This window comes from Pimephales promelas, chromosome 11 (assembly GCF_988280905.1).
Source record: "Pimephales promelas chromosome 11, fPimPro1.hap1.1, whole genome shotgun sequence".
Classification (NCBI taxonomy): domain Eukaryota; kingdom Metazoa; phylum Chordata; class Actinopteri; order Cypriniformes; family Leuciscidae; genus Pimephales; species Pimephales promelas.
The window spans coordinates 2,055,569-2,078,369 of NC_142779.1; the positions used below are offsets into that span (position 1 = coordinate 2,055,569).

The 22,801-nt window shown below is 35.1% G+C and overlaps 2 protein-coding genes across 6 annotated transcripts in view; both read left to right on the forward strand.

Annotated features, from left to right (window-relative positions):
- tsnax (translin-associated factor X) overlaps positions 1–3,545 on the forward strand; it is a 38,937-nt gene extending 35,392 nt beyond the window's left edge. For all 3 annotated transcript variants that reach the window (XM_089116733.1, XM_089116734.1, XM_039649083.2), the window contains 2 exons: positions 346–455; positions 2,902–3,545. In XM_089116733.1, the coding sequence (XP_088972859.1) occupies positions 346–455; positions 2,902–3,279 (488 nt within the window). In that variant the 3' untranslated portion in view covers positions 3,280–3,545. The remainder of the gene's footprint in view (positions 1–345; positions 456–2,901) is intronic.
- Positions 3,546–6,650: 3,105 nt separating this feature from the next.
- The window catches only part of disc1 (DISC1 scaffold protein), a 50,563-nt gene continuing 34,412 nt past the window's right edge, over positions 6,651–22,801 (forward strand). For all 3 annotated transcript variants that reach the window (XR_005618051.2, XM_089116735.1, XM_089116736.1), the window contains exons 1-6: positions 6,651–7,225; positions 13,823–14,616; positions 15,925–15,994; positions 18,087–18,240; positions 19,628–19,724; positions 21,469–21,656. Coding sequence is in view for 2 of the 3 variants with exons in the window: in XM_089116735.1 (XP_088972861.1) it covers positions 7,132–7,225; positions 13,823–14,616; positions 15,925–15,994; positions 18,087–18,240; positions 19,628–19,724; positions 21,469–21,656 (1,397 nt within the window). In the remaining variant the exon portion in view is untranslated. The remainder of the gene's footprint in view (positions 7,226–13,822; positions 14,617–15,924; positions 15,995–18,086; positions 18,241–19,627; positions 19,725–21,468; positions 21,657–22,801) is intronic.

Here is a 22,801-nt window from a genome sequence, read left to right on the forward strand (position 1 = left end):
ACAATTTCTACACAAATATAACATCGATAATCAATCAAAAATGTTTCTTGAGTATCAAATCCTCATAATAGAGATATTTCTGAAAGATCATGTGACTGATGCTGAAAATTCAGCTTCGATCACAGGAATAAAGTACAGCTGTTTTAAATTGTAATATTTCAAAATTGTAGATTTTGGATCAAATAAATGCAGCCCTGGTGAGCAGATTGCTTAAGTATCTTATTTAAGACTGTGAGGTACGAGATGTTTTGAAGCGTAATGAAATGAAATATGTGTTGTGAAATGATCAAATGAAAGCTTTGAGTTGAAGGATCGTAGTAATGTCCGTGTTTTCTGCGTTCTCAGGGATTCAGGAGTACGTGGAGGCCGTGTCCTTCCATCACTTCATCCGACATCGCACTCTGATCAGCCTGGAGGAGATCAACGCCCGGCTGGTCTTCATGAGGGAAAACAAGGCATGATATGAAAACCTGAACCACTTTTACGCATCTTTCCTTATATAAACATGACCTCCTTAATGTTGTCTTGCCCAAATAGACGGGCGACGTTCTCCAGAGCACATTCAGCGGGTTTATCAGATCGGGACAATCACTGCCATCTTCTGTGGTTATTTTTAGAAAGCCATGACTGCTGCTTGCTCTGCACGTCTCTCTGTAAACCATTCTCCGAGATATTTTTAGATGCATCGTTTAGTTTGAGGGAAAATGTGAGGCCTGTGCATGTATAGTTTTTGTGAACAAACTCTTTTATATAATGGAGTTCGCTACGGCACTCAGAAAAGGCCTACATTTAAAATGTATTTGCATATAAAATTAAAACACAGTTTTAACAAATTAATGCACAACATTTTATGCATATTTGTGAGTCATGCCTAAATAAAACTTAAAAAATCATGGCTTAGTTTATTATTAATAAATTATAATATTTTTGGGTACTTTCCTGTTATCCAGACCCCACCATATACCATTTGGGAACTATAGTCATCCCTGATTGGTCTTCACCCCAGTGACGGGTAGGTTTAGGGGCGGGGTTAGTGGTAGGCCATCGTAATTGCTTCAAATCAGCATAAATCTGTTCATTGTAAAAACTAACTTTATTTATTTAGTTTAAAAAGTATTAATATGGTTAATATATGACTAGCTGTGGATCAAGCAATATTTAGTTAGTTAAAATGTATGTGATTAAAACAAATTGGATTTATTGATTATACAAAACCTGGTTATTGTGTATTTAAAACGCATTCAGTTTATCAGCACAACTTTAGAAATCTGATCCGTTTCACTTGAATATTGTCTGTTTCCTCGTCTCTTGGTTTAGTTTGAGGTAAAATATGTGCTTTATAGTACATTTTATAGTTTTTAGGTATTTTGTTTGTGAACAAACTCTTTTATATAATGGTGTTCGCTACGGCACTCAAATCATATTTAGGCCTACATTTAAAATGTATTTGCATATAACATTAAAACACAGTTTTAACAAACTTATGCACAAAATGTTATGCATATTTGTGAGTCATGCCTAAATAAAACTAAAAAATCATGGCATAGTTTACTATTAATAAATGATCATATCTTTTTAATCACATTTACTCAAATTGCTTCAGATCAGCATAAATCTGTTCATTGTAAAAACTAACTTTATTTATTTAGTTTAAAAAGTATTAATATGGTTAATATATGACTAGCTGTGGATCAAGCAATATTTAGTTAGTTAAAATGTATGTGATTAAAACAAATTGGATTTATTGATTATACAAAACCTGGTTATTGTGTGTTTAAAACGCATTCAGTTTATCAGCACAACTTTAGAAATCTGATCCGTTTCACTTGAATATTGTCTGTTTCCTCGTCTCTTGGTTTAGTTTGAGGGAAAATATGTGCTTTATAGTACATTTGATAGTTTTTAGGTATTTTGTTTGTGAACAAACTCTTTTATATAATGGTGTTCGCTACGGCACTCAAATCATATTTAGGCCTACATTTAAAATGTATTTGCATATAACATTAAAACACAGTTTTAACAAACTTATGCACAAAATGTTATGCATATTTGTGAGTCATGCCTAAATAAAACTAAAAAATCATGGCATAGTTTACTATTAATAAATGATCATATCTTTTTAATCACATTTACTCAAATTGCTTCAGATCAGCATAAATCTGTTCATTGTAAAAACTAACTTTATTTATTTAGTTTAAAAAGTATTAATATGGTTAATTTATGACTAGCTGTGGATCAAGCAATATTTAGTTAGTTAAAATGTAATTGATTAAAATAAATTGGATTTATTGATTATACAAAGCCTGGTTATTGTGTATTTAAAACGCATTCAGTTTATCAGCACAACTTTAGAAATCTGATCCGTTTAACTTGAACATTGTCTGTTTCCTCGTCTCTTGGTTTAGTTTGAGGGAAAATATGTGTTTTTATAGTACATTTTATAGTTTTTAGGTATTTTGTTTGTGAACAAACTCTTTTATATAATGGTGTTCGCTACGGCACTCAAATCATATTTAGGCCTACATTTAAAATCTGTTTGCATATAACATTAAAACACAGTTTTAACAAACTAGTCATGCCTAAATAAAACTAAAAAATCATGGCATAGTTTACTATTAATAAATTATCATATTTTTTAATCACTTTTACTCAAATTGCTTCAAATCAGCATAAATCTGTTCATTATAAAAACTAACTTTATTTAGTTTAAAAAGTATTAATATGGTTAATTTATGACTAGCTGTGGATCAAGCAATATTTAGTTAGTTAAAATGTAATTGATTAAAATAAATTGGATTTATTGATTATACAAAGCCTGGTTATTGTGTGTTTAAAACGCATTCAGTTTATCAGCACAACTTTAGAAATCTGATTGACTGTTTCCTCGTCTCTTTGCTGAAGGCTGTAGATGAGGTCACGTGTCCCGGTCCGTGCGTTCTGACCTTCCAGATAACGCCGACCGATTACCTGCTGGGCGTCGCGGACCTGACGGGCGAGCTGATGCGCATGTGCATCAGCAGTGTGGGCAACGGAGACATGGACACGCCGTTCCTCCTCAGCGGGTTCCTGAGGGAAATCCACGACGGCTTCTCCTTCATCGGGAACACGGGGCCCTACGAGGTGTCCAAGAAACTGCACACGCTTCGGCAGAGCCTGGGAAAGGTGGAGGACGCGTGCTACACCCTGCGCGTGCGCGGCTCGGAGATTCCCAAACACATGCTAGCCGACGTCTTCTCCAGCAGGGCGGCGCACTTGGACCCGGATGATGCAATGCCGTGAGATACCGAGATGCGATGCGCGTGTTGCACTATAGACTGGGCATATCGTGAGTATTTTTAGTTTAAGGACTCGTATCTCTCTCTGTGTCGATCTGAATTTGTTTCAATGGTTGCATGTTGTTATCATGCCTTGTTCCTCAATTTTGAGCTGTCATCTCTTTCATATTGCTTGCAAGAGAATTATCTGTTGTTCCTTCATTTCAACCTGAAAGTTATAAACATGTTTATCACGGTTGTCAATAAAACTTGTTTTTCGTACAAACTCAACCCTCATGTTTAGCCATATCTTAACTGTTCACATCAGGGTGACCATTTTTATTAGGGGTTAGTTATTTATTCCTCAAAAACAATCTGCACTAAGGCTATTTGTGTTCATTGATTTTTATCAGAGCTGTCAAATCGATGGTTTATATAATATCTGTGTATGCGTGTATGTATATATATATATTAGGGCTGTCAAATGATTAATCGCGATCAATCGCATCCAAAATAAAAGTTTGTGTTTACATAATATATGTGGGTGCACTGTGTATAATTATTTTATACATATATATACACACACATGCATATATATTTAAGAAAAAAAAATCTTATTTACATATAAAATATTTATATTTATATATAATATACATTATACATAAATCTATATACAGTATAAACATGAAAATATTTCTTAAATATATGAGCATGTGTGTGTATTTATATGTATAAAATAATTAAACACAGTGCACCACATATATTATGTAAACACCAACTTTTATTTTGGATGCGATTAATCTTAAATAATTAAATATATATATACTGTATATATATATATATATATATATATATATATTAGGGCTGTCAAACGATTAATCGCATCCAAAATAAAAGCTTGTGTTTACATAATATATGTGGGTGGACTGTGTATAATTATTTTGTATATATATATAAATACACACACATGCATGTATATTTAAGAAAAAAATATGATTTATATATAAAATATTTATATATAATATACATTATACATAAATCTATATACAGTATATACATGAAAATATTTCTTAAATATATATGAGCATGTGTGTGTATTTATATGTATAAAATGATTATACACAGTGCACCCACATATATTATGTAAACACAAACTTTTATTTTGGATGCGATTAATCGCGATTAATCATTTGACAGCCCTAATATATATATATATATATATATATATATATATAAATATATATAGGCCTATACCTAGACAGCAACATAGTGTTGGCCCAGATCCGGCCCACATCTGGTACACAAGGAATACACATATAAATCCACAATATATATTTATATGCAGACATATAATATATAAACACAAACTTTTATGTTAGGTGTGATTAATCGCAATTAATTGATTCGACGGCAGTCACTGCTCCCAGTAAAACGTTAGTTTGATATTGAGGACACAAATTGATTCCCAAATTGAGCCCCTGAAATGAATGGACATTAATGAATAAAAAACATCATTCAGCTTATTACATTGTTTATCACTAATATTCTCTCAGGCTTTAGTGTTTTCTCTCTGAATTTTTCAACAGAACTCCCACATGAGAGCTCGAGATTCATGAAGTTGTACAATACTGACACATAGGGGCTACATCCAGCGATTGCAGGAACGGCTATTAGTTCAGAAGAGATGCCGAGATGAAAATATCAAAGTAAATTATAAAAAAAAAAATACATGATGATTTGCAGAAATAAGCAGTTCTGGAGATGCAATATAGAGAATGTACATATAAAACAGTTTTACATTTTGGTGACCATAACAAAAACATGATCCTAAACAATGTTTCGCTGACTTTCTTGTTAAGTTATGAAAATGCTTTTTCTGAATGTTCTTTGAACGTTCAAAATGTCCGGTTTTTTTAAAAAAAATTCTTGGTTATGGAAGGTGAACATTAAATCATTTTTGAAGGTTCTCTGAACAAATGTTGGATCAACTGAATAACGTTCCATGAATGATATAAAAATAACGTTTTATTCCCTTTTAGATGTCTCTACACCATATTTCATAGTTTCAATGACAAAAAAAGTTATAAAATGTGCAAATTAGTCATTATAAAGAATAAAATATTTTTAGTGTACTCTGTGTCAGCAAAAGTCAAAGGTAAGTCATGCAAATGCTTTATCTTGCACCTCAAAATCCTATTCTGAGTCTGACTGTGTGTTTAGTGTTTATTTTAATCAGATATTCTCCTTGACATACAGTACATCATTTATTGACCACAGACAATGACCGTCGTTCGCGGGTTCAGTGGTTCACATTGGCTCTTAAAGTCACAAGATCGCATGTTAATTTGATTTAGCTGCTTCTGTAAGAGACTTTGATTCTGACACTCTGATGGGTTTAGCTCAATTAAACCATTATGAGACAAGCACAGGCCTCAAATGAGTCTTTCCAGTGTCTATACAGCACAACACAAAGAGCGGCTCTGTTCATCTGACCGAGACAAACAGAGCCCAGTTCAGCTGAGAGAGACACACACACAACAGGAGCACTCAGTGTATGCATTACGCCTGGGAAACGGATCAGATGGCTTATTATTCCTGACTGATTATTATTCCAGGTCGTAAATTATATATTAATACATTTACTAAAGTGACTGTAGCCTAAAATGGCCTACCTGCTGCATGTCTGTTAGTCACTCACTAATCACTCACTCACTTAACACAGATTATTAATTTTATATTTAATATAAATTAAAATGCAATGTAATTTTACGTTTCATTATTCAATTACCTTAAAGTTTTAGAAGCACTTGGTGAGTAAATAATGACATAATTTTAATTCTTTGGATGAACTATCTCTTTAAGAGAACCTATAGACAAAAGCAAGCGGTCACAGAACATGTTCAACCCAGTTAAACATAACTATTAAAATCTGCTTTGAGAATGTATAAGCCTGCTGACAACCAACATAATAATAAGACAGGGACTTTCTAAAAATGTCTTTTGACCAACAATATTGTCTTGTTGAATATATACAACATAGATTTGACATTTATTGTCCTGTTAAATCTAAATGTTGTACAGTTTCGGTTAAGCAAATAGCAGGATTTTACACACGTTTTATCTGCAGGATCCCTAACTTCGTGTTTTTGAATCAGCTGATGTTTTGGTGTTTTTTAAGTCAAGTTCACATGTCCCAACAGAGGATCAGGTGCATTTCAGATCATTTTATATGGTTTCTTCGCACTTCTGTTTTGATTTGGATAAATGTAAATGTAATAAATGGCAGTTTGGTGTTTTGTAATGACATTCAGGCATTTGACGCCCGTCCAGTTCATGTTTTGTAGTTGATGGGAGAGTTCTGCTTTAGTTTAGTGTGAATCAGAGGAGTCAAATTCCAGCTGACGTCACTGAAACTCCTTCAGCGCCACATAACGGCACAAAGTGCGGCTTTTATCCGGCTCTCGTCTGCTTGTTGACAACCATGTGCCGTGGCTTTGTTTTTCATCCGGAAAAGGGAAATAAAATAAAGAACCTTGAGGTATTTGATACGCATTAAACCGAGGGACACAAACGCGAACTTTCTTCAGGCTTCCCTTCGGCGTTTTCCTCTCACAGGAAACTCGCCATTTTTTTAGTGGATCGGTTTTTCCTCAAACATCGATTGAGATTTCATATTTGTCAATCTTACGATTTGCGGACTATTATTATGTTGGAAGTGTGAAGTAAAGTTTCGTACATCTCTGGGAAAGTGAACGGCGTCGGGTTCACGCGCAAAAGCGCACGCGCCGCGCACCGGAGGATGACACGCGCGCGCGCGCGGCGTTAGGAGTTTAACTTATCGCAAATATTGCTGTGGATTTATCGGGTTTAAACCAACATGATGTTCGCAGGAATGATAAGAGTGGAGAACAACTCAAAAACACACTTAAAGGACACTGAATCCACTTGTTACCGGTGCGATGTGAGGCCAGGTAAGACAAAATACCATGGTATTTCTTAATCTAGCCTTCACTGCACGACAACAATCTGAAAACAATGATAAGTTGAAAAATAAAACAATGGTTATTGGAGAAGGTTTTACACGAAAGTCGTAGGCTATTTTAGTCTGTCTATTTAAAAATGTCGTTACTGTAATTATTTGTGAAATTTACTTGTAATTTCGGTGTGAATCAGTACATATGGTAATCATTCATCTAATATCATATAATAAATTGAAACACTGACAAAAAAGTACCAAAAAGTATCATGATATTACACTTAATCCATATTTGGGTCAAAACTCACGCGTTGGTTTGAATATTTTAATAACGTTAAATTAAAATATTAAACCCAACCGTTTCTTTTAAATATTTAAATTACATTTTTAAACCCAACCTTTGGATTTGTCCATATTTAACCCAAACATGGGTTGAAACGACCCAATATAGGTTTAAACAACCCAGGATTTTTTTATTGGACATGATATGATGAATGTTTGCTTGAAGTTACGTCGTGTAAACATTTGCTTGATGGTGTATTATATGTCCCATGTTTTTGAACGCCACATTATGGCATTTTGACACATATACAATGGTAATTCATTAAGCTTCATGGTATATATAAAATGTCATGCTGTTATCATCTGATACTGCATGTATTGATATTTCTAATGTGCAACATGATCTTTTGGGAACACATTATTTTCTTTTATTCTTCTAGCCACAATCTCTTCCCACATCAAAGTTCAACAAACAGTGTCAGAATGCATTAGGATGGAGCAGCCGGTGGTTTAGTGGTTGGATTATTTTTAGACATCCATCAAAAGGCTAGAAAGGTTTTCACAAGATCCTGTCCAATCATAACAGCCCATTGCAATTCAGATATATGAATTTCAGATCATAATATTGTTGGGACCCACAGGCAGAGAAACACGAAACTCATGTAAACACGGCCGCAGAATACAAGATCAAGATGTGGGAGAGAAACCAGTGCAAACGTCTCCACGATTCTAGACTTATACTATCAGCTTTGCAATATCATAATCTGTATAGTAATAAATACTTGCGAGACTGAGCATGAGCATTTCGTTATTAGAGTCAGTGGGAACCTACTTATGCATCTGTTATCAAAATATTTGTTCTGTATTACATGCATGATTCAGGCCAGTTTGAGGATCTTTATCCGTTTATCAGATTGAAACATTAAGTTTATAGCCACGGAGTGCATGGAAGGTTGAATTTAACAGAAAAGCACATCTAAAAATTAAAATATTCTTTAAATCACACCCTTATGTCATTCCAAAGCTTTTCTTCTTCCGTGAAACACAAAATAAGATATTTAGCAGAAGTTCACGCTGCTCTTTTCCATTGAACAATAGCAGAAAAGGTCTTAATTTTTGCTGTAATGGAATTGGTTATGAGATTAGAGAATATTTTCATTCATTATGAAAATATATGAGTTATGAACGACATGAAGGTGAACGTCGATGACAGAATAACAGTGTGTTGTTTTGATTTATTTTCTGTTTCATTTTCGTAGTTCTTGTGCTCCTTGATCACCAAATCTGTTTGTGTTCAAATAGTTTCCTTAGTATATAGTGTGTGTGTGTGTGTGTGAAGTAATTTTCAGCTGGCTTGTGTCTGTCTGAGTGAACAGGAAGTGCATCGAAACCTTTGCCAGAACTTCAGCAGAATTGCAGCTGCTAAATTTAAACGCAGTACGAAGGGTTTCTTTTGTTTGTCAAGTTCCCCTGAGCACGAGTCCCTAACTTTACAAATTACACCAGAAAACAATCATATCTCCATCCATCGATTAGACCCGCCAACATTTCTGCAGTGTGTTTTCATTCTAGTTTTATTTTTATTACAGGTTAGTAATTTTAGTACTTCAGATTTCAACTATTTCTGTAACGTGTTAGTGACCAAGGCAGATATTTCTAATTTTCATTTAGGCTACCTTAAAGTCCCCCTGGTCAATCATTTTATCCCTTAAACTAATTTTGATCACCAAAATTACACATTTAAACGTTTTTTCTTGATTTTTTTTTTCATTTCTTAAAATTTCTTGAATGTAACTTGTATATGCATGAATATGAATATGCAAATGAGCCCCGCCTCCACTCACTCACTCACTCAGAGATCGACTGGTTGACGATCACACGTTGATCTGATTGGTTACAAGGTTGTTTGTGACGTCACCAGCGACTGTCTTTGGTTCACTGCAATTTTAAGCAGAAAATACTCAACAATGCCGTCGACCTATGAACTTACACATAGTTTGTCTTTAAGCATTTTAAAAACACCACATAGACACATAAACAACATTAAAAGCTTCAGGAGGACTTTAGCTAAGTGTTTAATGTAGCATTGAATTAAGTTTGTTCAGCTTTAATGTGTTGTTTTTTGATGCTCTTCTCTGATGACAGCGCTGGTGTGTGAACATCATGTTGTTGTGGGCACGCAGAGAGCTGAGCTTTCTCTCACTCTCGTCTTTACTGTTGTGTTAAAAAGGAGAGAGGAAAAGACTTGTCCTTTGAACGCTCACTTCCTCAAACGCTCTCCGTCACTGGAAGAGTCACGATACACATGTGTGTGTAAGTGTGGTGAAGCGTCTCCAGAGGAGAATCTGAAGTGGATTCCTCACGCATTCCTTTTTCAAGCATTCATTCGTGTGTGTGTGTGTGTGTGTGTGTGAAGTGCTCGTGAGTGGCCAATGGGAGGCCGAGTAAAGCGGACGTGTGTTTGGAGAGGGACTCTCTAATCGACAAAGGTAAACGCAAGTTTCTCTCAGGTCCACTTGAAAACTGGCTTTTTTAAATGCCAATATTGATTGAAGGCTGTGTGTGTGGCGTTTAAACTGTTTATCAGTAATTAATGGTGTTTGTAAAGTCGAACATCTGTCACTGTTGCACATACTTGGTGTTTTTCACATACTTTGAGGAACTGATCAAACCTTTGATTCCTCAGTTCATGTGTCTTGTTGAGAAAAGATGTGCTGTTACTTAACTTAAAGCTGATGCACCGTTTTCACCGGATTGACCATAAAATGGGGAAAAACATTCTTCAGACTTTCGTTTTTTCGCGCTTTGGCACGATTTTTGCGCACAAATGCGGCCAAAAGCAGTCCTGTGAACAGCAATTTGCAAACGAAAACAACAGGAACTGCAAAACAGATGAATTGCGTAAAATCAAACTTTGTGTAAAAAAAATGAATGGTTGCAAATGTCTAAATGACTTCTTGTGTGCATGGGGCAAAAAAAGTTCCCGAAATAACCCGATTTGTACAGTTGCGTCTTTCTTTTACCCAAAGTGAGAGAATTGTGCCAAAAGATGCACACAAGAAGTCATTTAGACATTTGCAACCGTTTATTTTTTTTACACAAAGTTTGATTTTACGCAATTCATCTGTTTTGCAGTTCCTGCCTCTGTTGTTTTCGCTTGCAAATTGCCTGCTTTTGGCCGCATTTGTGCGCAAAAATCGTGCCGAAAGTGTAAGCACGAAAAAAATGAAAGTCTGAAGAATACAGATCTTATTTATTTTGCATTAGCATGAAGCTGCAGCTTTGAAATACATGAATGACACTTACGAGTAACAGTTAAAAACTGCAAATATTAAGGCCATTGCACACTCGAAATTTTCGTATGTGTTTTTTCGTATTCATGATTCAGTGGCTCTGAATTGTCAAAACTCCATTCAAACTGCTTGCTACGGATGCGGAAAACCGATGGGATGCACCGATGTGAACATTTTGGCCGATACCGATAACCGATAATTCTTTATATCCGAAAGCCGATAACCGATATATCGGCCGATAAATCGAAATATAAATTTTTGAGAGCCTGATTGCAAAAACAAAAGTCTCACAATTAAAATCCATTCTCATTATAATTTCATGTAGCCGATACGACAGCACATTTTGCACCAAACTATATTTTCCTTTTTAATTCCAGTCATATTTCTAGCAATTAAGATCAATCATGTTGAACAGTGCGCTTCCGAAGAGTCTCAGGTGTCAAGTGTTGAAGGAAATAATTCATTATTTATCAGCTTTAATACATCAGCCAAATTTTATTATCGGGCCGATAACGACAACATAAAAATTAACAAATATCGGCCGATACCGATATGCTGGCCGATATATCGTGCATCACTAATCGAACCCGATTCAGTTTTTTTTTTTTATGGTGGGCGAAAGTTTGGAAAGGCAATGTGCAAGCGTGATTGACATCATATTTAACGTGCGAAAATTTGCAAGGGCCTTTACACTTGAAGGGCGATTTACACCTTTACAAATCTTCTCTTGTGCATGCAACTTTATTTTACGCTTGCAATCTTGTGTAGTCTTTCACAAATCTTACCCTGTGCATGCGAATTGTACCACGTGTCTTTACAGAGACTTGTGACGGTTTCCTTCCCTTTTGAGGGAGAGCAGACCTCTCCTATCTCTGTGGTGTTACGAGCCGTCTAGTCGAGCAGAACGAGGCCGTGTTCATGACAGATGGTGGATGCCGAGTCACAGTTGTGGTTGTAATTGGTGTGCAGTTGTGAACAGTGATGATGATGCTCGTGTTTGTACAGTCATTACAAAGATGTATTTGTCGTAGTGAGCAAGGAAATCATTTTTAGTGTTGGGGTCCCAGACAGCCCCTTTCACACAGTGCGTTGATCCTGGGAACTTGCCAGTACTTAAATATATGATTACACTGTTATAATGACCCCTTTAAATAAAGTGTAACTGAAAAATCTTACATGAAAAATATTGTGGATGGAAATCGACTTTCTATTTCCCTCCTTTTCCAGAGGTCAGGTTTTGTCTCAGTGATGGTCTCGGTTCTCAGTCGTGTGAATCGCTGTTATTTCTCCTTCGTGAGTTTGTGTGTTTATGTTTGAAAGATCAGCGAGACTCGTTTAACGGCTCTGCAGCTGTTCTCACTCTGAGTCTGGACACGGGACGGATTCTGCATTCGTTGCAGTGAGGGTTTGTGGGAAACACGTTTAAACGAAGAGCCAATCAGAGCGGCAGACAAAGAGTTCATTTGAGAGTGTTTCCACTGATCCGTCCCCTTCAGCACAGCAGGCCAGTGTGTGTCGTTGACTCGACATGTGGAGGTTTTTGTTTTATACTTGTATCTCTTTGGTGTTTTTGGGGCTTGTAATTTTCTGATGGGTTGTTGTTTATGCATTTAAACTCATTAACTCATTTATGCTAATCGTGTAGTCCGTTTCACTCAGACAGAGGCTTTAGGGTTCCTGCAAATAATACATATTTAATTTAATTTATATATTTCTTAATTTTTTATTATTGGTTTAATATTTAATGTGATGGTTCTTTTTAAAATTCCACAGAAATTAAAATATATACAGTATATACGTATAAGGAACTATTTCTTAAATATATCCATGCATATGTGTATTTATATATACAAATTAATTATACACGGCGGGCGCACACACACACATTATTTTAACAGAAACTTTCAAAAAAATACATTTTAAATGTAAAACGTAAAAAAGGGTGCAATATTTACTGTTATGGAATTTATTAAACTCTTAAATATTTTTTTATTGTGCATTTCCTGATGTGCTATTTAAAAACATAAACATTTAAGTTATGTGTAAAAATTAAAGTGTTAATTTTAATAAATAAATAAATAAATTAACTATTTACAATATTTATTGAAATGGAATTTATTAGACTCTTAAAGTTGATTTTTTAAAGAATTTTATTTTAATTTCAGATCATTTTTTATTTCAACTATTTAAAAAAACATAAAAGTTTTGTGTAAAATTAAAGTGTAAAATGTACAAAAATTGACAAATTTGAAAATAAATAATAATAAAAAGTACAATATTTATATGCAATTTATTAAACTCTTAGTTGTTTTTATTGTGCATTTCCTGATGTGCTATTTAAAAAAATAAACATTTAAGTTATGTGTAAAAATTAAAGTGTAAATTAAATTTATAATTTTAATAAATAAATAAATTATGTATTTACAATATTTTACATTCTCATTTTGTGTAAAATTAAAGTGTAAAATACATAATTTAAAAATAAATAAATAATAAAAAGTACAATATTTATATACAATTTATTAAACTCTTAGTTGTTTTTTATATAATATAATATAACAATTAATTAAAGTTTCATGTAAAATTAAAATGTAAAATGCACAAAAATGACATTTCAAATGTAATATATATATATATATATATATATGTGTGTGTGTGTGTGTGTGTGTATATATATATATATATATATATATACAGTATATATATATATATATATATATATATATATATATATACTGTATATGTGTGATATCAAATGAATATATATCAGTACAATATTTCCTGATATATATTCATTTCCCGATGTGCCCATTAGTGGTCATCTCTCAGCAGCTGTATTGCATTTGACACACTGATCACAGGGAGATTTTACAGCTGATCCACAGGACAGCAGCTGTCATGGCTCATTACTTGTTTACAAAAATGCCATTGTGAAAGTTTGCATGTCAGATGTCCAAGAACCTCTCATGGTTTATTATCAAGACTTAGAGGTTTAACCAGCAATCTGTTCTCAACAGGTGGTACAGCAGCATCGGGAAGCCGTCACAAGTGGAGTTTGAGACGGTCAGAGCCGCTTAACCAGCTCGAAGCTGCCAGAACGCCATGCGACTCTGAACAAGGACATCCAAAATCTCCCATTAGCTCGTCTACTGATGAGAACACTCAAAAGAGCGTTTCTAAATGCCTCAGCGAGAATAAGGATGCTTTCGAGGGAGACAACTCTTCGGATTCTTCCCAAACTCACCGTTTGCGTGACGCAGAGGAAAATCCTCGAACGCAATCATGTGACATTTTCAATTCCAGCTTCAGTTTCATTCAGCAGTCATTAGAAAGTACAAACAAGCAATCTGAAACTACATCACTGGACAAACTGAAGTCTGAAACGTCAAACTCAGGTTTTTTAAAACCTCACGCTCACTCCAGCCAATCAGAGATCAGCTCTGTTCCAGTTAGCCAATCAGGATCTGAGGTTTTTGCATTAAGACATTTGCCTGGCTCCATTGGTCAGTCAGTTCAACACAAAGGGCTGTTATTGGACCGAGATCTGTGGCTAGCAGACCTGGACATGCAGGCCTCGTCTTCCATGACGTCTTATGCAAAAGAAAACGTCCAGGACTCCGACTCTGGCTCTCTGGACACTGAAGTCACGTCTTCGCTCTCCATTGACTCGTCAGACTCGACCTCGGCCTCGTCGGTCACCTCTGGATACGAGAGCGCCACCGCGTCCTCAGAACGGAGTCGGGACGGCGTGAAAAAGAAGTACGAAGATGTTCTGCAAGACTGTCTGAGGAACAATCGCACAAACGCCAAGGTATCAGTACGACACAACTATGTTATAAGATCAAAGTTCAAAGGTCGTTTATTGTCATTCCATATACATACATTTACATGAAGGAACAAGCGTAAGTACCAAGAAAACTAGAGTGTATGTCTGAGCAGCTTCGTCAAAAAATAGCACAATAGCAGTAAAAAATAGAATAGACAATGCAAGAAACAGTGCAATAATTAGTAATAAATTAGGACATAAATAGTCAAATATTGTTACACATAAAATGTCAAGTTATGTCAGCTGTAATTACAATACAGATTGTATCAAAGCAGCTTCACAGTGATAACATGAAAATAATACAACCAAGTTTGTTTCCAGAAGAAAAAGAAAATGTCGCAGTAATACTGTTATTAAAAAAAGATATCTCCATAATTATATGTCTACATTTTACAGGAGGATTAATATATAATATATTCAAAGGAGTAGTTCACTTTTAAAAAAAACATTTGCTGATAATTTCCTCACCCCCATGTCATCCAAGATGTCCATGTCTTTCTTTCTTCAGTCGAAAAGAAATTAAGGTTTTTGATGAAAACATTCCAGGATTTTCTTCATATAATGAACTTCAATGGGGTCCAAACGGTTCAAGGTCCAAAAGACAGTTTCAATGCAAACCGCAAACTGTTCAAAGGGGTTTAAACGATTCCAGACGATGAATATCAAGCGAAACGATCCCTCATTTAAAAAATAAACAAAAAAGTTTAAGTTTTATAAGCACAAATGCTCGCCTTGCTCTGTTCTGTGATGCGCATTCGTGCCTCTCCTGTTCGAACTCGTTCATCAAAAATGAATGATTCTTTTTCCGAGTCAATTCGTTCATTTCGTTCGTTGAATCAACCAAATGACATGAAAAAAGATTTTTGCACTGAAACTCTCATTTGGACCTTGAACCGTTTGGACCCCATTGAAGTCCATTATATAGAGAAAATCCTGGAATGTTTTCATCAAAAACCTTAATTTTCTTTTCGACTGAAGAAAGAAAGACATGGACATCTTAGATGAAATGGGGGTCAGTAAATTATCAGCAAGAGTTTTTTAAAAGTGAACTACTCCTTTAAGTGTTTGCCAAATCAACTATCACTGCAAAAAAGGCTGTTTACTTGCTTAAAGGAGTCTAAACTATAAATCAAACGACGCAAGGCATGTAGTGCAACAGTTTCTGATCATGCTGATCATTTAGAGGTTTAATTTTTGTATATATAAAATATATGATACAGTCATTTTATCTTACTGTAAGTGTCTTCACTTACAATCTATAATTTTTAAAAAAATATATTTTTCCCTCTTCAGATCGAGTCCATAATGATGAAGCTTCAGAGATTACAGCACAAAGCGCTTTTGGACGACGACTATGACACAGGTCAGACATTTACATGCCCAGTGCTTCTATTTATTATTATTAAAATGAAAGTTTGTTTCTCTAGCTAATAGTATGTGTATATTTAGTATGAGTACTAAAACAGAATTGATTCTTGTTCTAAAAGGATGATCCTACTCTATACCATATCTGTGAATTTAGCCCAGTTTTACTGTATGTCCAAAAGTCCACAGCTGATGACAGAAGACAAAAACTATTTCAACACTTTAATGTGGTGAGCACACACACACACACACACACACACACACCCAAACACTCCCCGATGATTGTCCTAACTCAGCAATGGTGACCTCAAACCAGACCAAAAACATGAACTTGTGATTGCTCACTTGATAGCAAGAATATTTAGGCCTGTCATGATCGTGAATTCATTAATTGTCATACAAATATTATCGATTTACGACTTAATTCTACAGTGAAAGCCTTCTATATATATATATATATATATATATGAATAATAATAAAAAAGGGCCTTGTGATTGACTTTAATGCTAGAAAAATCAATATTTATCTATTTAATTGTATTTTTTTATTTAACCTTTATTTTACCAGGAAAATCCCATTGAGGTTAAAAACCTCTTTTTCAAGGGAGTCCTGGAAATGTCCTGGTATTTATCTATATTTTGCAGTCTGATTAGGCTAAACTCACAAGCCTCCTATGAAGATCTTTTACTATATATTTTTTGTAATAAACTGCATTTGATCTATTTAAGCGGTTATCTTAAATAATTGCGATTAGATTAAATAACCATGATCAGACTATTAATCAATAATTGCAACAGGCCTAAGATGAATGTTTTTACATCCCATGTGTGTTAACTTTTCTGTAGTTCCTGCATATTTTCAACTGCAGTGCATGGATGTCTACTTGTTTCTGAGTAGGATCAAATCTGAAATGTTTATCTTTGCATGTGTGCTGTTTCACATGCTATTTTTGAACAGTATTAGACAGCACTGTACAGTATACATAACTTTGAGAAAGCTCTGCGATTTATTGTCAAACCGCGCCATCTTCTGGTCATCATCATCAGCACAGTCATCATATAGCACCAGTGCCATGACTTTTAGTCTTAATATCCATGCTAAGTATACTATGCTTCATTAGTGTACTTAAAAGAGTCCTTCTAGTCTTTGGCGTGTGATCTTGTAAAACTACTTCTTCTATTGGATCAGATCAGATGATTGACCTACATTAGTCAGCTGGAAGCCTTTTCTGCATCTTCAGAGCCTGACAAACCTTGTGACTTGCATAACAAACCCTGACTTTCCCAGACTTGGTGTAAAGTGGGTCAGTTGTGTTTGTTTTGTGCTGACTTCTACTGACACACACACTTCCTGCAGAGTCTCAGTTGTAGATTAGGGTTTGCATGCTTGAATGGGGCTCTATTTTGTGGAAGATTGGGTTGTAATCAATAATAGATGAATAAATCTGACAGCTCGATTTTAATTATGGTATTTGGCTAGTTTTTGAGATTAAATAGTGAGTCAGTCAAATTTATTTATGTAGGATATTTAAACGTGCCTAAGCTGACCAACGTGCTTTACAAGTAAATTACATAACATAAAGCAACATAAAATAATACTCTAAAACGACAGGGAAATAGGAGTAACGTTAATAGAATGGAAACTAGTCATCTGGTCTTTAATAATGCTCTTTAAATGTTACACTTTAACATTATTTATACATTTTTAATGAGGGTTTTGTATTTAGACAAAAAGTTTTTTTAAATGTTACTATTTGTTTAAAAATTTTCAGAGAACATTCAAAAGTATCATTCCAATAATGTCTGGAAAATGACAAAACGGAATGTTTCGTTAATGTTCACAAATCCAAACAAACATTTTAAAAAAAAAACATTCTAAAAATTGGACATTCTAAACGTTCAGAGAACATTCCGAAATAACGTTTTTATAACTTATATGAACTCTAAGATACCTCTGTGTTTGTTATGAATAAAGTATTTTAACGCAAGATATTTTAGTATTTCTATAATGTTTTTGTATTGAGTTTGACCCAAATTGACCAGAAAAGTGTGTTTGGCTTGTGCTTTACTCCATGTTTGTTTGTGTTCAGCCGAGCGTTTTGGTAAGAAACTAGAGGACCTGCGGAGAGAGAGAGCGACACTGAAGCCCGGTCTCCCGTCCAGACACCCTGAGGTCACTGCGTTTCTGGAGCGTCTCAGGACAGCAGTGCACAGCGCCATCCACAGGACAGACACGCACTGCAGGTTTGGAAACATCAAACACATTATACCTTCATTCATCAAGAGGTTATCTGTTTTGAGAGCTTTTTAACTGTTCAAATGATTAATAATGGTAGGATTTATTAATGTATTTCAATGTCTCTTCTGCTCATCAAGGGTGCATTTGCTTGATCAAAAAATGAAATATTATTTCAAATTAAAATTTTTGTTTTCTATTGTAAAGCATTTTTAAAGTGTCATTTATTCGTGTGATCAAAGCTGTATTTTCAGCATCATTACTCCAGTCTTCAGTGTCACATGGTCCTTCACAAATCACTCTAATATGATGATTTGATGCTCAAGAAACATTTCTGATTATTATTATTGATGTAAAAAAAACAGTTGTGCTGCTTCTTATTTTTGTGGAAACTGTTTTATTTTTCAGGATTCTTTGATAAATTGATTTATCTGAAGTAGATATATTTTGTAACATTATAAATGTTTACGGTCTCTTTTGATCAATTTAATGGATCTTTGCTGAGTAAAAGTATTACATAAGATCTAACCGTAATATTTTCTATATATTTACACTCAAATATGAATGTAATCCATTCTTCACAGTTAAATACTGATTTCTAATCTGACTAGATGTTGTGTAATACTACAGTATGCTTCACTATATACGTATTTGAAGGCTGGTTAGATGATCTCAGTTTCAGAAATAAGCCTTTTAAACAGGAAAGTAAACAGGAGTGGCATCAGTGTCTGAACTGCAGCACTTCCCGTTACGTATTGTTTCCATGTTTATCTTTTGTATAGTTTGGCGTTTTTAGCTCAGAGACTCTGAATTATAATCAATGAACAACTGACTAGACATGACCCAGATTCAGTGTATTATTTATATGCTATTATTGTAATTATTTATATTTTTAATTAGCTTTATTTTTATACAGTTTTCATAATACACTTCTATAATAAAGAATTATTTAGTATTAGTATTATTCGTAATTGAATATATATTAATTAAAATATATTATAATATTTATATATTATTTAAATATATTATAATAAATGTATTATTTTGGAAAATAGTTTTTACAGTATATTTCATTTTAGTTTACATGTTAGCAATTTTGTTGTGGTTTTGTCATTTTTATTAGTTTAAAAAAATATTTCTATATATAGCTTCAATTTATTTTTAATTAAGTTTTAGTACTTTCAGTACTTCAATTTATTTTATTTCAGTTGGCATTTTCTCATTTCTAATTATTTCAATCTTTTTAAAAGTTTATTTTTCATGTAATATTTCAAATTAATTTTATTTCAGCTTTACTTTAGTTTACATTATTTTAAATCATTTTAGTTAACGATAACAAGACATTTCTAGTCATGTTTTGCCATGAGTGATCATAAATGCATTTTTTTCAAACAGGCCAAATGGTGACGCGAGTGATGATCAGGGATCAGGCAGCTCTCAGATCCGACCTCAAACACGGGAGAAGCTGTTGGAGAAAAAACAGAGGATTCAGGTGAACACAAATATATAATCATCACTGATATATGATTATTAAGAACATAACATATTCATATTAACTAATTTCTTGGAATAAGAAGTTTGTATTGCTGTTTAACTAACTGACTACAGTACACATGCTAATAAGCTTTTGTTGCTTGAATGTTTACTGTGTTTTTAGTCGGACTATGGATCTAGACTCGTACTATTAAAGAGGATTTATTATGTTTTTTTTTTACATGTTCATCTTTCTTTAGTGTGTAATGTTGAAAAAGTTTGTTCTTCTCTCAGTGTTTCTGAACTCCTGAAACGCCTCTATTGTAGTCTTGAGTTTCTTCCGAGAATGAACACGTCACAATATTCCTCATTATAATAATTCATACGCAGAATAAAGGGGCAGGGCCTATTAGTTAGTATTGTGTTGAAACTGGCGGTTATGGTAAGAGTGGGACATTTCCCAAACACACTCGAAGCGCTTGACCAATCACAACACACTGCTACAGCCGACCAATCAGAGCACAGTGTGCTTTTCAGAAGGAGGGGCTTCATAGAGACAGGAACTAAACAGTGGTGAGTTTCCTGTATAATGGCGTAACTCGCTGGTTCACTACCATAGTACGATGCATCGTTGAAGAAATCAACTAGCTAGTCACGACTGTTTCCTGAAACCGTATTGCTTTTGGGAAACACACCCCAGAGCGTCACTGACAGACTGGGAAGAGACAAGCTGCAACAATGGAGAATATGGGGAAAATGATGATCATTCAAGCATGAAAACCTAATCTAGTAGAGCACAAAGATAGGTTGTAAGTTTATATCAGTCCCTCCAGGATTTCACGATTTTTTTTTGGTGATTTTTGCGATCAAAATGACTGATTTTGTGGTGGTAATTTCCCAAAATTTGTGAAAAAATTTGCGATTTATATATAACATTTACCATTAGTATTCAGTCCTTCCAGAAAAAAACGCTGAGTTTTTTTGTGATTGTTGCGGGCAAAAATTGATTGATTACGCAGCCCGTTTTCTTTAAAAATGCGATGGAATATGCGGGATATTTATGCAATGAAATTGCAGGTTGATGAAAAAAGTGATTCCCCCAACATCCTGTTCTCACTAGGCTAATGTAAGAGTCATTTCTTATTACTTCCTTTCATAAGCAAGCATACTACATCATAGAAAGTGCTGGGAATATTTAATTTCTCATCTTGTTTTATTTCAGACTGTAACGACTGTAAATAAGGTGTGGCCCCTTTAAGAGCTCTCTGCAGTGTTATATGTGCGCCTCGAACACCCCATGTGTGCGGGTAATTTCTGTTTGATGCTACTTCTTTTATCTTATGTTGTTTATTAAGTAACGATGTGACGGTAGAACGTGTGACAGACAGTTATACGAGTTCGATTTGTGAGATGTCGATCGCCTCCGTGAGTCTGTCTGGCGTCGCGTAATTGCGTCACTTCATAACGTTCCCATGGAAACGGGGAAATGGCTGCTCTTGTGTGAAGCAAACGCAACATTTTTCAACTTTTTGCTAAGATACATGTGACTTTTTTTGCAACGAAAATGCGAGGATTATGAAATAATGCAAACCCAGCATATTTTGCACGGAAATCGGCAATTTATGCGGCGAAAGTGCGGCGTATTTGAAAAAATTCGGCCCCCGCATAAATATGCGGACTTTGGCTGATTTTGCATGGAATTCGGCGATCGCATAATCGCGTTTTTCTGGAGGGACTGTTATATGTGTGTTGTGTATGTACAGAAGGAGATGTGTGAGCTTCAGCGGAGGCTGGAGGATCTGCAGGAGCAGAGTAGAGCTGTGGAGGAGGAGCTCGTCCTGAGAGCCTGCGATCCGGCTCAGCTGCGACTGATGGATCGAGCGTTGGAGGACGTGATCGCCTCTGAACATCGGCCACAGATCAGCCTGTCTCCACCAGCAGCGGTCATCAGGTGAGGGGAAGCGGACCTCAGGGTTCACAAGGGTCCTTTAAATCCTTGAAAGTTTGGAAAATTCAAAAATTCTAGGCCCTGTAAAGTTTTTTGAAAATAAACACGGATAGATTACAGGTCATTGAAATTGCATGCATTTATTTTGTGCAAGAAGTTTTCTGAAACAAAATTCCATTTTATTCCCTCCGGTCCGCTGATGTGTTATTTCGCCAACACTTCGTGGCCTTTGCACTCTAGCTTGCTCGATTTACCATAGTTAGGTGCATTTACGCGTTATGTTAAGTGTTTCTCACGTGAGGTACTTTGTGTTGTGCTTTGCCGTTCATGTGTGCACAAAACTACTACGATTGTACCTGAACGTTTGTTGCTGGACGCAGCAAATGTGTCCCCACATTAAGTCCTTGAATTTGAGGGTATTGGACCTGGAAAGTCCTTGAATTTGAGGGTATTGGACCTGGAAAGTCCTTGAATTTGGGGGTATTGGACCTGGAAAGTCATTGAATTTGAGGGTATTGGACCTGGAAAGTCATTGAATTTGGGATTTGAGGGTATTAGACCTGGAAAGTCCTTGAATTTGAGGGTATTGGATCTGGAAAGTCCTTGAATTTGAAGGTATTGGACCTGGAAAGTCATTGAATTTGGGATTTGAGGGTATTAGACCTGGAAAGTCCTTGAATTTGAGGGTATTGGACCTGGAAAGTCCTTGAATTTGGGGGTATTGGACCTGGAAAGTCATTGAATTTGGGGATATTGGACCTGGAAAGTCATTGAATTTGGGATTTGAGGGTATTGGACCTGGAAAGTCCTTGAATTTGAGGGTATTGGACATGTAAAGTCCTTTAATTTGAGGGTATTGGACCTGGAAAGTCCTTGAATTTGGGGATATTGGACCTGGAAAGTCCTTATTTGGGGATATTGGACATGTAAAGTCCTTTAATTTGGGGATATTGGACCTGGAAAGTCATTGAATTTGGGATTTGAGGGTATTGGACCTGGAAAGTCATTGAATTTGAGGGTATTGGACTTGGAAAGTCCTCGAATTTGAGGGTATTGGACCTGGAAAGTCATTGAATTTGAGGGTATTGGACTTGGAAAGTCCTTGAATTTCTGGATATTGGACCTGGAAAGTCCTTGAATTTGGGGAT